The following is a 15,886-nucleotide window of genomic DNA, read 5'->3' on the forward strand; positions in this document are numbered from 1 at the left end:
GTGCAAAAAGATTGCTGAGAAGTGACTCCATGCTTGTAGCAGAGCAAATAACGTTTCAGGGACACAGCCCCTTCCTCAGATAATTGCTCCCCAGTACCTGAGGAAGGGGCTATACCCCGAAAACTTGGTCTGATACAAGCATGGAGTCAAGTCTCAGCAATCTTTTTTTTGCACCTAAAAGTGTGTCTCCATCTTTTGTGTGTGATATACTAAAGAAAATGAAATATAGCAGAATTTCCATCATGTCTCCTATTTGGAAAAACTTAAGTACGTCAATATACTCTGGGACCAAAGATTGAGAAGAAGGGGACGGGGGACATTTTGGAAAACTGTATCTTGATGGTATCAACAAAGTATATAATGGAAGTATTCTTTGTAGTATGAGAGGTTTAAGTATTCTTTGTAGTATGATAGATGGAAGTATTCTTTGTAGTATGATAGGTGGAAGTATTCTTTGTAGTATGAGAGGTGGAAGTATTCTTTGTAGTATGATAGGTGGAAGTATTCTTTGTAGTATGATAGATGGAAGTATTCTTTGTAGTATGATAGGTGGAAGTATTCTTTGTAGTATGATATATGGAAGTATTCTTTGTAGTATGATAGGTGGAAGATATGAGTCCGTTCCTTGAGCACCCAGACCTCCTGGGAAGTACTGAGTATGACTGACAGTTTGAGTGGGAATAAATGATATAATCTTGCATCTTATCCTTATTACATGTCAGGCACACAGGGCATTGTGAAGTTGATCCTGTACTTGTATTAGCGCATTGTATTCTGTATAACATGTTCCAATAAAGTGTCCTTACATTACTGGGGTCTCCTGGTTTCCTTCAGATGCCAACACACACACATGGAAAATATCTCTCTTTGCACAATCTTTGCTCCTAAACAGCATTGAAACCTATGTCTCCTTAATGAAAGCTTTTTTTTTTATTTTTGTTAAATAGTTAATTGTTATAGAAACTGTATTTCTCTTAGAAAATGTTACAGTACATTATTTGTGGTGGTATTTTTATGCATGAAATTTGTATCCCACTAAGGGGTTTCCTTCAAATGTGACCTCAAGCAAATATTTGATTATATTATTATTTAATAGTTTTAGTAGATTTTTGCCGTACTCTGTATATTGTGATATAATACTTACCTTACTTGTTCTAACCAGTCAGTGATCCTAACATTACCCTTTCCGTGGTCCTGTTACCGTATCTCCTGCGTTCCCATTATAATGACTATTATCCGTTACTGGGCAGACTCCCTATAACGTCTTTCCCTTTGGCATATTACAGGAAGGGGGAAGGATCTGATCACAATGCGTGTGGAGAACCAGACAAGAGTTACAGAATTCCTCCTCCTGGGATTTAAGGATCTTCAGAGCCTCAGAATTCCCGTCTTCTTTGTGTTTCTCGGGATTTGCATGATGACATTAACTGGAAACCTCCTGATCATCGTGTTGGTGTCAACCAGTCACAAACTCCACTCTCCCATGTACTTCTTCCTCAGCCATCTATCTCTAACTGACATCTTGATTACTGCAACTATTGTCCCCAACATGCTCCATGGTTTTTTGGAAGAAGGAGCCACCATTTCATTTAATGGCTGCATCACTCAATTTTTTTTCTATGGTGTCTCAGTAGCTACAGAGTGCTTACTTCTTACAGTGATGTCCTATGACCGATACTTGGCCATCTGTCACCCTTTGCGTTATACCTCCATTATGAACATCAGGCTCCAGTATCATCTAGTTTTCTGGTCTTGGTTCTTAGAATTTGCAATATTACTATGTATGGCTACCCAGCTAGGTATGTTGCAATTCTGTGGCCTCAATGTTATTGACCACGTATTCTGTGATTTAGCTCCCCTTCTAGAGTTGTCCTGCACGGACACCTCCTTTTTGAAATTGGAAAGTGCTGTTTTCTCTATTCCTATAACATTCTACTCATTTATCTTCATCATTGTAACTTATGTCAGTATCTTCCTCACCATCCTCAGGATCCCTTCCACCAGTGGGAGACAGAAAGCCTTCTCCACCTGCAGTTCCCACCTGACCGTTGTCTCCTCATACTATGGAGCGTTGATCACCATATATCAGGTCCCATCAAGAGGACACTCGGTCAATCTCAATAAAGTCCTGTCTTTGCTGTATATTGTGGTGACCCCATTGTTTAATCCCATAATATACAGCCTGAGGAGCCAGGAGATTAGGGCAGCCTTCGGGAAACTGGTTAGCAAGACAGGGTGAGAAGAGTAACAGAGAAAAACGGGTCTCATTTCCTCAGAGAGTAAATATGAATTTATTTAACTTACCACGCATGGCAGATTTTTACAGTAAACATCTTTAAGAAAAGGTTAGACATATTGTTAGAAAGGAAAGGTGCACAGGGATGTGTTAGATAAGTTAAACACAGGAAGGGTGTTGATACAGAGAGAAATCTGGAGTTAAGGAAATGTTTGAGATCAAATTGCCAAATAGCTCACTGACCGCCTGGATCATTATAAGTCTAAACATAGGATCATTATCTCAGCCAATTAAAATGTAACACAGGTTAAACTTGATGGATATGTGCCTCTATTTTCAACCTTGCCTACTATGTAACTACTGAATGTAAGTTAAATGGAGAAACTTTTTATGGAAGATACAAATATAGCAGCCGTTATTGTTTCAGTTAGCGCGTTGTAGCGACACACACCAGCTAGAGCAGACACTGTACCAACGCACTTCGCCGTGTGTGAAAAGAGGGCGGGGCTAACATGTTACTGCACCGCTTGTTAAATTATTGTATGCTAGCATCTGATTAATCATATATTTAACATTTTTACTCATAATAGTGCACATTTATATGTTTATGATAATTGTAATCATCAATGTATGTCAGATTTATTGTGTGTTTATAGGAGTATACATGATACATAGTGGACAGACAGAGCCCCTGTAGATAGCACTCTGTTTCTGTATGAATTGGTGATTTATTTAAAATAGCTTTATTAATTGACAATATCGTTAAAATATAGGGGTTTAAAACAATGATTAAATGATGCCAAGTGTGGCTAACTCTATGGATAGGTGTATCCAGAGGAGTATACAATGGTGTATTAATGCCCAGTGTTAGGGTAATTCACTGGCCCTAGTGTTCCTCATATGGAGAGAATGGGCTAGAGTTCTTGTAATGAAAGTAGCGGCTGTGTGGACCACAGATGTAGTGCCCCAGTATTGAAATACTAGTAGGTGCACTAGTTGATTGGACCTGTACTTAGCTGCTTTTGGGCTGCAGCTATTAGTACATTATAGACTTGTGTATACAGATCTAGGTCTATGTGCACCTATTATGAGTTTTTAACACCAGCATGTGTGGGTGGTGGTATTTAAATACAAGTGTGTGATACTTAACACGTGTACATCCCAAGTGTGTAATAACAGGGCTAGAATAGACACTAGTATTAGTTTTGCAATACTGGTAAATTAGTGGCACTGCTGTAAATTCTGTATATACATATACCTAATTAACAGCTGAGTACTGCTCCTTTTAGGGTATTAATATCGGTCTATTATGAAAGACCTTTCCCTAGTTGGTGTAGTGCTCTTCATGTGTGGTAATGGTCTGGCACTCCAGAGGTTAATTGCTGGATTGGTTGCCGTTTTGCTCAATGTGTATGCCCCTTTAAGCTAAATGCTGTGTTTGGGGATTAGCATTCAGGCTTCCTGCATTTGTTCTGTGATTTACTGCCACGTGCACGCGCAGAGCCTGAGTTCATGTACACTGACTCAGAGAGATTCAGAGAGTCAGCGTGTCTCAGCCCGTGCACAGTAATGGACTGCTGAAAGATCCTACGATCTTAGCAGTCACACATCAGTAAAGGCACAGAGAATACCTGGCAGTAAATCACAGTACAAATGCAGGAAGCCTGAATGCTAATCCCCAAACACAGCATTTAGCTAGTGTCTATTCTAGCCCTGTTATTACACACTTGGGATGTACACGTGTTAAGTATCACACACTTGTATTTAAATACCACCACCCACACATGCTGGTGTTAAAAACTCATAATAGGTGCACATAGACCTAGATCTGTATACACAAGTCTATAATGTACTAATAGCTGCAGCCCAAAAGCAGCTAAGTACAGGTCCAATCAACTAGTGCACCTACTAGTATTTCAATACTGGGGCACTACATCTGTGGTCCACACAGCCGCTACTTTCACCATAAGAACTCTAGCCCATTCTCTACATATGAGGAACACTAGGGCCAGTGAATTACCCTAACACTGGGCATTAATACACCATTGTATACTCCTCTGGATACACCTATCCATAGAGTTAGCCACACATTTCATCATTTAATCATTGTTTTAAACCCCTATATTTTAACGATATTGTCAATTAATAAAGCTATTTTAAATAAATCACCAATTCATACAGAAACAGAGTGCTATCTACAGGGGCTCTGTCTGTCCACTATGTATTAAGTTATACGCCCTTTGCAGCACCAGTTTCATTGTTCTATAGTAAAGCTGAAGCGGGGGTAAACATACGTATAAATGAGTATACATGAACAATGATTAATCTTATAATATATTCATTCATTTCACCACGTTTGTTTTACAAGTGCATTAATTAAGGGTGGACACTTCCACGGGTGTGTTGGTTTTTGTTTTTTGTTTTTAAACAAAATGTGTGTTGGTTTTGGTTCCATTTTTGTTTCTGAAAACATTTTAGTGCTTTGTTTTTGATTTAGGTTTTTGCTAAAACCGGAGTTGTAATAAAAAATGCAAAAAGGGGCCACGCCAATCAGAATAATTGTAAATAAACTATATAAAAAAACCCTATGTATCAATGAGGGGTGCCCCATGGAAGATAGAGTTCATATAATAGAACAGAGAATCCCATTGCGGGGTACAGAAATCTTCCAAAAACTGGGCACACGTGATATGTATCAACAATAACAATAATCCTTTATTTTATCATAGGCAACGGCGTACTAACCGAAAAACATTTCAACCCTGGGTAACAGTGAGAGCGCAGACGCCTAACAATATAAGAAGTGTTCTATAATATTAACTGCCGCGGAAAATGGGTTATCCATGCGGGAAACCAAAGGTCCCTCACAGAAGATAGTTACAGTACCCGGGAATAATGATGGGTATCAATATAATCAGACTCACATTAAAGTGCATATACAGAGAACATGATATCTCTCAATACCAGCGATATAGGCCCCACAGTCCCAAATAAATGTGACTCTATAGAGGTGGCGTGATCCCGCTATGTCACCGCACAGTCTGCAGAGGATTCATCAGTCAGGGCACACCCTGGCACAAACTGGCATGGACGAAGGAAAGACACAGCACACGGAGACCCTAAGGGGTGGTCGCTCACAGGACTCAGAAGCTACAGGATCAATTAGACAAGTATAGGGAGGACCTGCGTATAGGGAGGACCTGCGTACAGGGAGGACCTATGTACGGGGCAGACCTGCCTACGTTTCAGAAAGACAAATGACCAAAAGTCATTGCTGGCCCTTGGCTTTTAGGAGCCCTCTATCTACCTGCCCAATAGACCAGTAGATGCCCTTAGAAGGAGGTTCAACCGAGCGAGGGTGCAAAGGGGATTCTGACTCCACCAACGTAGCCCAATCTGAACAGCCATGTTCCACTAACTCGGTTATAGATCCAGCCAAACAGAGCCAAGACACCAGACACCCTACGTGGCATACAGTAGAACCCAAATCCTGACAAAGGGATCAGACCGATAGCCGGCACACGGCCTCCCTGTTACAGACAGGCCTCCTTTGCAATCTTCCCCACATACACATTAACCATGGCAGAGACAGCTATTTTATATTAGGGTTTTTTTTTTATCATTCGTTCCCACTTCCAAACCAGACTTGTTTGGATGGCAAGTTGATCTCTATAAGACTCAGGGAATTGTTAAATTGAAGAACAGCACATAAACACACAGATAACCAACAAGCTCTGAGAAACCCCAAACATTAACACATACTACATATATGTATATAAGTGTCCAAAGGCGTGCTAGTGGGCCTGGCTAAATGTATACAACAAAAAACAGACAAAGAGGCCCAAAGCTTCTTCCAATGTGACAAAAATACACAGTGCAATACCTCTATATTCTCTTGAAAAAGGGTCATTTAATTCAATCCTTTGGCCAAAGTATCTTAAGCCTGCTAGACACTGCAAGGCATGACCGTTAGCAGGTCCTAACACTCCAACACTTTGCTCAATCAAAGGATCTGGGAATTTATGTGTTAAAGTTCTGGTCTCCAATGACAATCGGGGGCTTCCACAACAGGTATGATAACTCCAGAGACCAAGTCAAAGTTCGGGGGAGTCTTTTATGTGTTATAAGTAAAGGGCTTGGCTACTGCACTGTAACAGGAGGGGGGTTGGGGGGAACTTCCTATAGTTGTCAGCCATCCTCGGCTACCAGAGGATGACCTCTACTTTAAATGACTCTGGCCTGAACTGCCCTCTGCTCACACGGTGTCCTAGGTAGCGGACCTTGGCCATGCTGGGCTGACATTTGGTGGCTTTGAGGGTCAACTTAGCCTCCCTGATCCAACTTTGCCTCCCACAGTTACATGCAGCAGGTGCTCTTCCAACATCATCTAGACACCTCCAGGTTATCCAAATATGCTCTGGCATACCCCTGCCTCCCTTTCAGCATCTTATTCACAAGGCACTGGAAAGTGGCCAGAGCATTCATCATCCAAAATGGCATTAGGGAGAACTCGTATAAGCCATGTGGGGTGCTAGGCGCTGACTTTTCCTGTGCCTCTGGATTCAGGGGGATCTTCAGTACCCCTGGCTGAGATCCAAGGTTCATCAGGTACTTGGCCCCTGTAAGCTCATCTAGGAGCTCATCCATGTGGGGCATGGGGAACACATTAATTATGGTCTGCCATTAGTTCACAGAGAACGGGGTGGTTGCATCTTTTGTGGGGACCATGACTACTGGCGATGCCCAGGGACTCAGGGTGATTACCCCTAGAATCAGAATGAATTCAGTATCTTTCTTGATACTTTGTTGAACCTCAGCAAAAACCTGATAGAAAGCTTTGCAGAGGAGCTACTGATTGTTGGTTTTGACCTAATGATCAGAGAGGTGGGTCCTGTTCAGCTTGTCCGTAATCAGGTCCTGGTACACCGCTAACATCTCTCTCACTTTTGCCTGTTGAGGAACAGTGAACAGGGTCCCTATCTCCTCCTCAACAATGTGCATTCCGAATGTTAAATGGGCTCCTGGGCTTCTCGAAGTAGATCGGGCAAAGCCTGGCTGGCCTGATCTCCTGATGCTTAGCTAAACATTGAATAATATACTGTGAGCATGTTTAGGTAGTAGGTCTGTTACCTAATCTGTTCCTCGTCTAGTTATTCCTCGTCCCACATAGTTATTGTTGATGACCCACTGTATTATCTAGTTATTGATCTGGTGAGTGGACATCAGAACCAAGATCTGCTGCCTGTGATGAACTCTTGGATATGGGTATTCAGGAATATGAGCACTTTTACCTTTCTGAGACTCCCTGAGGTTTTCCTGTGCAAACCACATGAGATCCTCTAACCGCTCGCTGAACTACATAACATTCTTAACCCACTGAGGTATCACTCGTGGTGGTATCCCCCTCTCAGCCCTCACGGAACAGATTTACCCATACCGGTACAGAAGCTCAAATGGGGAGAAGACTAGGTGCTGTACATTAGCCTCTGAGTCTCTCCCTCTGCCTTCAATGGACACCCCTAGCATCTGCTTCAGGGTGCCATCGGACAACTTACACAGTCCGTTCATCTGGGCATAGCAGGGGCAAGTGTGATGCTGCTTAACCCCGCACATAGCCCAGAGACATTGTAGCTGTTCTCACATGAACTACGTCCCCTGATCGGTGAGGATCTACTGTGGTCAGGATGTGCCTCTTCCCTGACTGACTCAGGATCATAAGGTGCCCCACAATATTGCAACCCACTGGAAGGGTTGGGGAAGGGTTCTCCAATCGCCGGAAGAGGCCTCAACGGTGCATTCGCTCGATGTCCATGCCTGCCTAGTCACTGGCAAATGTCACCGGTGCATCAGAACGTGGCCACCACCTGTTCTACTCCTTGCCAGTAAAAAGTCTGGGTCAGTCGGGCTGCTAACAGAATCTCACGGGCCAAGCACAGAAGTTGGACCACTTATGCCTGGTGGATGATAAACTAACATGCACCTGTGTATCAGGTATCTTTTCCCTATACAGGAGCCCTTGCTTTCACAGGAGCCTATCTGCCCCGAGCTCAGAGGCAGACTCAGAAGCACATTGCCGCATGCCCACTTAGCTCGGGTTAGACTGCCAGGCTTACATGAAAATGCAGCTCTTCTCCGTTCCGTCACCCCTAGTCACACCGTCAGGAATGGGGGGATAACCAGGTTTGGCTCTCCTTCGTTTTCTTCTGTGTTCTCCCAGGGCATACCAGGTTGGGGTTACTCTGTTTCCATGGGAGCATCTTTGCTTTGTGGGGTAGGGCAGCAAGAGCTTCCCGTTCTGCTCGAGTGTGGCTTTGGGTTACCGGGGCATTGTAAAAACATACAAGCCATCTTAGGTCATTGGCCAAGAACATGTCATTGGGCAAGCCATTTATACCTGAAACATTCCCTGTAACTGGGGGCTCACAATGATCATAGTTGCCATGTTGTCCAGCAAACCGGCCATGGAGGTACAGCCCACGGTCTACGGTCGGAAGTGAATAACCTAGATGTCACTCTGGGCCATAGCCACAAGGGTGATGGTGTTCTATGGATTGGCACTCTCCTGCAGTGGGCTGCGCTGGCTACAGATGGTTCATGGCACATTGGACCCCCCACATAGGCAATTATTAGCATGGGTAGTGGCGAGCCAGAAGAAACCAATCGGCCATGTAGACTGCTCACTTGGCAGTGGCAGGCTTGCAGTCGAGGACCAACCTTTGTACCCCGGTACACATCTCAGCAGGAAAAGCTCCTTAATGAACAGATCCTGCAGTTCCTTCACAGTAAAAGCCTCATTGCCGACAACCCACTGCTTCAGGTAATGGACCATGTGGTTCACAAACTCGATGTGTGTGTCTTCGAGCCCTCTCTGCAGACACTCAAACTGCAGCTTATATGAATACCTCACCGGTCTCCTCAATGTCTATCTCCCGGTAATGCCTCGGCCGTCTCCACGCTCAGCCGGGGTAACTGGAACTTCAGAAAATCAACCTTGGGGAGCTGGAGGAGATGGCAGATCTTTTCAAAAGATCAGAGGTAGAGATCTATGTCCTCCTTGGCCTCGTCAAATTTGGGGGAGCCGTGGGATAGGCTGGCTAGAGAGTCCCGACTACGTGAAGCAAAGTGACCTATGTATGCTAACATGTTCCGCTGATTAAAGGGTCAGCCCCCTGTACGGGAGAAGTGACTGTCACGGGGTCTTATAAAGCAGAGCTGTTACAGGAGTGAATCTCAGTGGCCGGAACAGTGAGGCAGAAGCAAAGACTTAAACGGGGTCACAGGCCGAGGTCGCGGGCAGGGATAATAATGAGATATTGCACAGAGAATAGAGTACGCCAGTATAGAGGGAGGACCCGTATACAGAAGCACGTAGTATAAGGAAAAGGAAGTCTGTAATAGGAATATTGTGAATGGGTTAAAGAATCACCGAAGTGTCCTAATCACAATGAAAGTATTAAATGGGTCAGTCCCACATACTGCTGCGGCTTTATTTGAGCATTTGCCCGTTCTTGGCCGCAGCAGTAGCCTGGCGCGCGCCCGAGAGTGACGGGCGCGCGCCGAAGCAGCGGAAGAGCGCCCTCCGATCGGGGCGCTCTCCCTACCGCTGCCGGGTCCGCCGGGTCCCCCGGAACCCCCTGCCGCTGTCCCGCGATCGCGGGACACCAGGGCTCCCTCGGGGAGCCCCTGGACGCGCGTGCAGGGGGCGCACGCTCCCGAAGACGCGTGACCACGCGTCTATGACGCGCGGCACGCCGAGGAGCGGCCACTAGCAAGCCGGGAAATCTCCCGGCTTGCGGATCTGGCCGCAGTGCGATAAACTGTGTCGCCACTGTAGGACTAAAGTGACCCAATGACATGGACATGTTTAATGAGTTATGTGCTCAGCCCCAAAGAGAGGGAAATAATCGTTATATAACACCGCATGTTCATTAGCATTGGGTAGAGATACTCTCTATAACTATAGAGAGCAGCAAATTCTTAGTTAGTGTACAAAAGCTCATCGTACATATAAAGCCTGATGTGTTCATCATCAGTGTGTAGATACTTACCCCCACTATACAGTGCTGCCTGTTTATAATAGTATAAAGGATTATTGGAATTACAATATTTGGACTGATCCCTTTGAATGTCCCAGAATGGCCACAATACCCCATAAGGGTTAAATTAATATTAACATAACAAAACTTTTCCAACAAAGATGATGAAATGTTTTTATTATTATTACAATTGGTGTGTCAGTTTTATCAGGGGGTTAATCAAAGTGCAAATCTCATATGAGTTAATCATCATGAGGATAACAACTCCGTACAAACGTAAGTATGGATTCACCTGTAATTGGCCATGATGGGATTCAGTGCAGGGATCCACGTGGTCCCATACTGTATCTCTACACTGTAATAAGAGAATATAAATACGTGAGCCCTGTGAGCATTTCCACTACTCTCCATATGGGAGCAGAAGACCCGGTCGTTACACCGACCAACTAAAGGCTTCCTGTAACCTTGTCTCATTTCCTCTGCTCTTCCCCGGGGACATTGTTCCAGCATTGTGGGGAAATCTGCCACACATCAGGACTGAAATGTGAAACTTTTGAACGGTAACCTCTGCTGTCCTGTATCACCGACGTGGAATTGTGGTAAGTTAAGATATTCTACTCAGTGCTGGAGGTTGTACACACACATGTGCAAAACTTTCCAAAATACATTATCGTGTTTTTTTTTTTTGTTTGTTTTTTTTACCAAAGATGATTCTCGGAGAAGCAGTTGGCAGAACTTTTACGGGCTAAAAGTATCTAAGAAATCCCACATTTCCAACATCGATTCATATTTTGACAATGATTTTGCCAGGAATTCAGCAGACGTTATCTCATCCCCAGAAGAACACCATGTCCTGGCTCTGGATGGGAGTTAGTACCATTAAGTGAGATGCTTGTTGACTCTGTGACCGTGCGGTGATTGAGGTAAATTAACAAGAACATGCTTATTAGGGTTTCAGATTTATTGAATAAGAGGGGAGGGTTACATAACAGAATTGCAGACATTGAGGGTCAGATATCTAGGACAATGTTACTGTACGTAAACCAATGTCAACATTTCCTGGTGCCCCCGAGTTCTCTAAACAATATGTGAGATGGGAAATGGGCAGCAAGACATTCCTAGGTTATCTCCGTGTGTGTAATGCAGCAGGTGGGGGTATAATGCTATTAATTTCACATATTACTGTGTTGCTCAAAAGACAATACCTTGTTGCATATAGCACCACATACAGAAGCCTTATTAGAGGGATGAAGAAGGCCTCAGCTGGCTTTATTTCTGTCCCCCGGAGTCCATGATGGCACAATCCATTCTCAGTATATTGTATTAAACACCATATAATATGGGGGCTCCCAAGATCAGCGCACATTGTTCTGCGCAGGTTCAGGAAATGATTTTTCAGGCTAAAGATCTGGAAAATATTAAAAGTAAAAATTTTAATATTATCAATAGTCTCTATAATACATATTCTGCATCACTACAGATTGTTGTGAAAATGCATCTAGCTATACTTATTATTTATAGAGGGTAAAAAAACACTGGGTAGCACATTATTTCTAGGAAGATATATTAAGATTTATGTGGGGTTTCCCGTATGTCCTTGAGTTTGTTTAAAGTATATGATATCATTTTTTAATTGTTTAAAATATATGATACATTTGATATGATCATTATTGATCATACATGCATTTAAAATAAATAGGTACTGTAGTTTTTGCTAGATACAATGTATATTGTGCAATGCTACAAAGTCATAACATAGTTACATAGTTACATACATAGTTACACAGTTACATAGTTACATAGTTACATAGTAGATGAGGTTGAAAAAGACATACGTCCATCAAGTGCATCAAGTGCAACCTATGCTAAGTTTATACTACAGATACGTTATCCTATATCCTTACTTACATTATATAGATCCAGAGGAAGGCAAACAAAATACCCCAAATCTATTGTATTTGCCATCACTGTCTCCATGGGTAATGTATTCCACATTGTAACTGCCCTTACTGTAAGGGACCCTTTCCTTTGTTGCTGGTGAAATCTCCTTTCCTCCAACCATAAGGGACGCCCCCGAGTCCTTTGTACTGTCTTTGGGATAAATAGTTCCATAATGTGTTTTTCTAAGGAGTGGTGCCCAAAATTGTACTCCATATTCAAGGTGTGGTTTTACCAACGCTTTATTAAGGGGCATAATTATGTTTACTGCCCTTCCATCCATTGCCCGGTTAATGCAAGCTAAGATCTTGTTTGCCTTTGCAGCTACTGCCTGATACTGTGCACTATTGCTAAGCCTGCTGTCTACAAGCACTCTTAAATCCTTGTCCATCAAGGATTCCCCAAATTTATCCCCATTTAATTTGTAAGTCGCCTTTTTTTCTTGCTTCCCAAATGTATAACCTTACATTTATCTGTATTAAACCTCATTTGCCATTTACCTGCCCACGTTTCCAGTCTCGCCAAGTCCTTCTGAAGAGAAATGTCATCCTGCTATGATTCTATTACCTTACACAATTTAGTATCATCAGCAATGATGGAGACTTTGCTCTCTATGTCAACCTCAAGGTAATTAATAGACAAGTTAAAAAGCAGGGGTCCCAGTACCGGTCCCTGAGGTACTCCACTCACGACTTTAACCCAACCTGAAAAAGTTCAATTTATGATAACCCTCTGTCTGTCCTTCAATCAGTTTTCAATCCATGTGCATATATTATTACTGAGTCAAATTTTCTTTATTTTGTACACTAACTTCTTGTGTGAAACCGTATCAAAAGCCTTTTCAAAATCCAAGTAGACCACATCAACTGCATTAGCCTGGTCTAAATTCCTATTTACCTCCTCAAAGAAACAAATAAGGTTAGTTTGACATGATCTATCCTTCATAAATCCATGCTGAATATTACTAATATTTTTGTTATCCATTAGGTATTCCTGAATATTATCCCGTATTAAACCTTCAAGTAGTTTTCACACTATTGAAGTCAGGCTTACAGGTCTGTAATTCCCCGGTTGTGATCTAGCTCCCCTTTTAAATATAGGCTCCACATCTGCTTTACGCCAATCTTGTGGTACTGAGCCTGTGGAAATTGAGTCCTTGAATATTAAATGTAATTGTTTAGCTATTACTGAACTTAACTCCTTGAGACCTCTTGAATGTATGCCATCGGGGCCAGGTCCCTTATTTACTTTAATTATTTCAAGTCGCTTATGAACTTCTTCCTCAGTTAACCAATTATTCATTAATATAGAGGTTTTGGCTTCTTCCTGCAGCACTACTATTGAAATTGATTCTTCCCTGGTAAACACAGAGGCAAAATATTTGTTTAATACCTCTGCTTTTTCCTTATCTCCAATAATCTGCCTACCCATCTCACACTGAAATGGTCCAATATGTTCTTTCCTGATTTTTTTTATTAAGGTACTTGAAGAACTTTATAGGGTTGATCTTACTTTCTATTGCAATTCTTTTTTCATTATCCATTTTTGCTAATTTGATTGGCTGCTTGCAATTTTTGTTACATTCCCTATAATTCTGATGCGATGTCTCTGTCCCTTCTGACTTAAAGAATCTAAACGCCTTCCTCTTCTTGTCCATTTCCTCCCCTGCCTGTTTATTTAGCCACATTGGTTTTGACTTATTTCTTTTATACTTGTTACCCAAGGGTATACACTGATAAGTGTGCTTTTCTAACAATGTTTTAAAGACTAACCATTTATCTTCTACATTTTCCCTGCAAAAACATCATCCCATTGTATTACTACTAGATTAGACCTCAGTTTAATAAAATCTGCATTTCTAACGTTTAAGGTCTTTGATGAACATGTATAGATCTGTAACACACTTTATGGTATAATACATTACAATATATATTTCTCTGCGCTTTGTACTTATTAGAACGGTCCCACCTAGAGCATCACTGAAGCCAAATATTTATATTAGTATTAAAGAATAATATACAGTAACCACGTATGTTTGGATAAATATAATATGAAAACTACAAATGTTTGGATAAATATAATATGAAACATGCAAATGACTAATTCAAATGCATCAAAGCCAGCAGCATCACTATATTTATTGGGATTTACTAAGGGACTATGTGTTTGGGACACTTTCTTCACCAGTTTTGCACCCTGGAGACTTTGATAAATACCCCCTCACCTCCCCCCCTACATTGTACCTACCTGTAGTAATATACTTTGCTTGTTTCTATGTGAGATGTAACAATAACAGTATGTTACGCACTATAAGGACGTATACCCTTTATACCATCAGGCGATGTGTGATGGGGAGAACCTGGCTACAGTCACAGAGCTCCAGCTTCTGGGATCCCAGAGACGTCACAGCCTGAACACCATTCTCTTCTGCCTGTCCCTTGTGAATCACTTTGTGACAGTACATGGACATCTCCTGATTACTGCATTAGTGCCATCGGGGCACCAGCTACACTCTCCCATCTACTTCTTCCTTAGAAGTCTATCCATATCTGACATGATACATACCACAAGTATTGTCCCTAACATGCTACATGTCACAGGGAGAGGTGGAGGCTCCATATCTGTTATTGATAACATCTCACGGTTTTACCTCTACAGAACACTAAGTGGGGAAGAGCGCTCTCTTCTTACAGTGATGTCCTATGACCGATATGTGGACATTAGCGATATCAGGCCATGTGTTTTAGTATTTTTAGCACCATGGATTGCAGTGATTTTCATATACAGATATCAGGCTCTGTTTTGGGGATCCATGGTAACTGATCGTTACTACTGTGATATTGTACCTCTTCTGAACTTTTCTTTCCCAAACACTCGGGTTGTAGAGATGGAAACTATAATGGCATATGTTCCTTGGATGCTCCTTTCATATTTATTCATTGTGGCAAGTTATCTACCAGTTATTCTCACCGTCCTAAGGATTCCCTTCAACTCTGTGACACAGACGTTCTCCTCTCCCGGCCTTTCTCCTCTCACTATTGTGTCCATATTTTACGGGACAATGATAGCTGAGTTTGTGGTACCACCCAATAAAGATTTATTGTAAGTAACCGTTTGTGCTTTGGTGACTCCATTGTTTAACTTCTTCCTATACATTTGGGGTAATCCAGTGGTTTGGGGAAGTTTGAGTAATTGTATTAAGCGGACAGGTGAGAAACAGACACTTAAACAGATCAGGTGCCAACATATACATCAGCTTAGTATGGGGGTAGGGACATGGGGTGGGGGCCACTCAGCGTGGTATTAACCATAAATACATTGTATTAGGCAGACAGGTGAGAAACAGACACTTACACAGATAAGGTGTTACTTTGCGCTTCTCCTGATTATCTCTTTATACCGTGTATATTCTTCCTTATCTCCCTCCTTCTGCCCCTTAATGTAACTGCAGCACCAGCCCCTACATGTTTGCTGCAATCATTTTTCTTTCTTCTTGGGGGGATATCTTACCTTCAGGGGCCCCCTGTTAATAAGAAGCCCTGTAATTATCAGGGTGGCAGTGAGAACCTTTATAACACACTTATTAGTCTGTGTATTGTACATACGTATGGCCATGTCTACTAAGACATGCTACTCCATTACACATTAGCAGCTGGAAGACCCCTTACAGCCTAAT

At 42.4% G+C, this 15,886-nt stretch overlaps 2 protein-coding genes across 2 annotated transcripts; both read left to right on the top strand.

Moving 5' to 3' along the window:
* Positions 1 to 1,309: 1,309 nt before the first annotated feature.
* LOC142471133 (olfactory receptor 5G9-like) lies at positions 1,310 to 2,239 on the top strand. Its single transcript, XM_075577925.1, has one exon. The coding sequence runs from the start codon at positions 1,310 to 1,312 to the stop codon at positions 2,237 to 2,239; it is 930 nt and encodes a 309-aa protein (XP_075434040.1).
* Positions 2,240 to 14,551: 12,312 nt separating this feature from the next.
* Positions 14,552 to 15,316, top strand: LOC142471135 (olfactory receptor 6J1-like). The gene has a single exon (XM_075577926.1). The coding sequence runs from the start codon at positions 14,552 to 14,554 to the stop codon at positions 15,314 to 15,316; it is 765 nt and encodes a 254-aa protein (XP_075434041.1).
* Positions 15,317 to 15,886: the final 570 nt, after the last annotated feature.

The sequence above is a fragment of the Ascaphus truei genome, chromosome 20, assembly GCF_040206685.1.
Source record: "Ascaphus truei isolate aAscTru1 chromosome 20, aAscTru1.hap1, whole genome shotgun sequence".
NCBI classification, from domain to species: domain Eukaryota; kingdom Metazoa; phylum Chordata; class Amphibia; order Anura; family Ascaphidae; genus Ascaphus; species Ascaphus truei.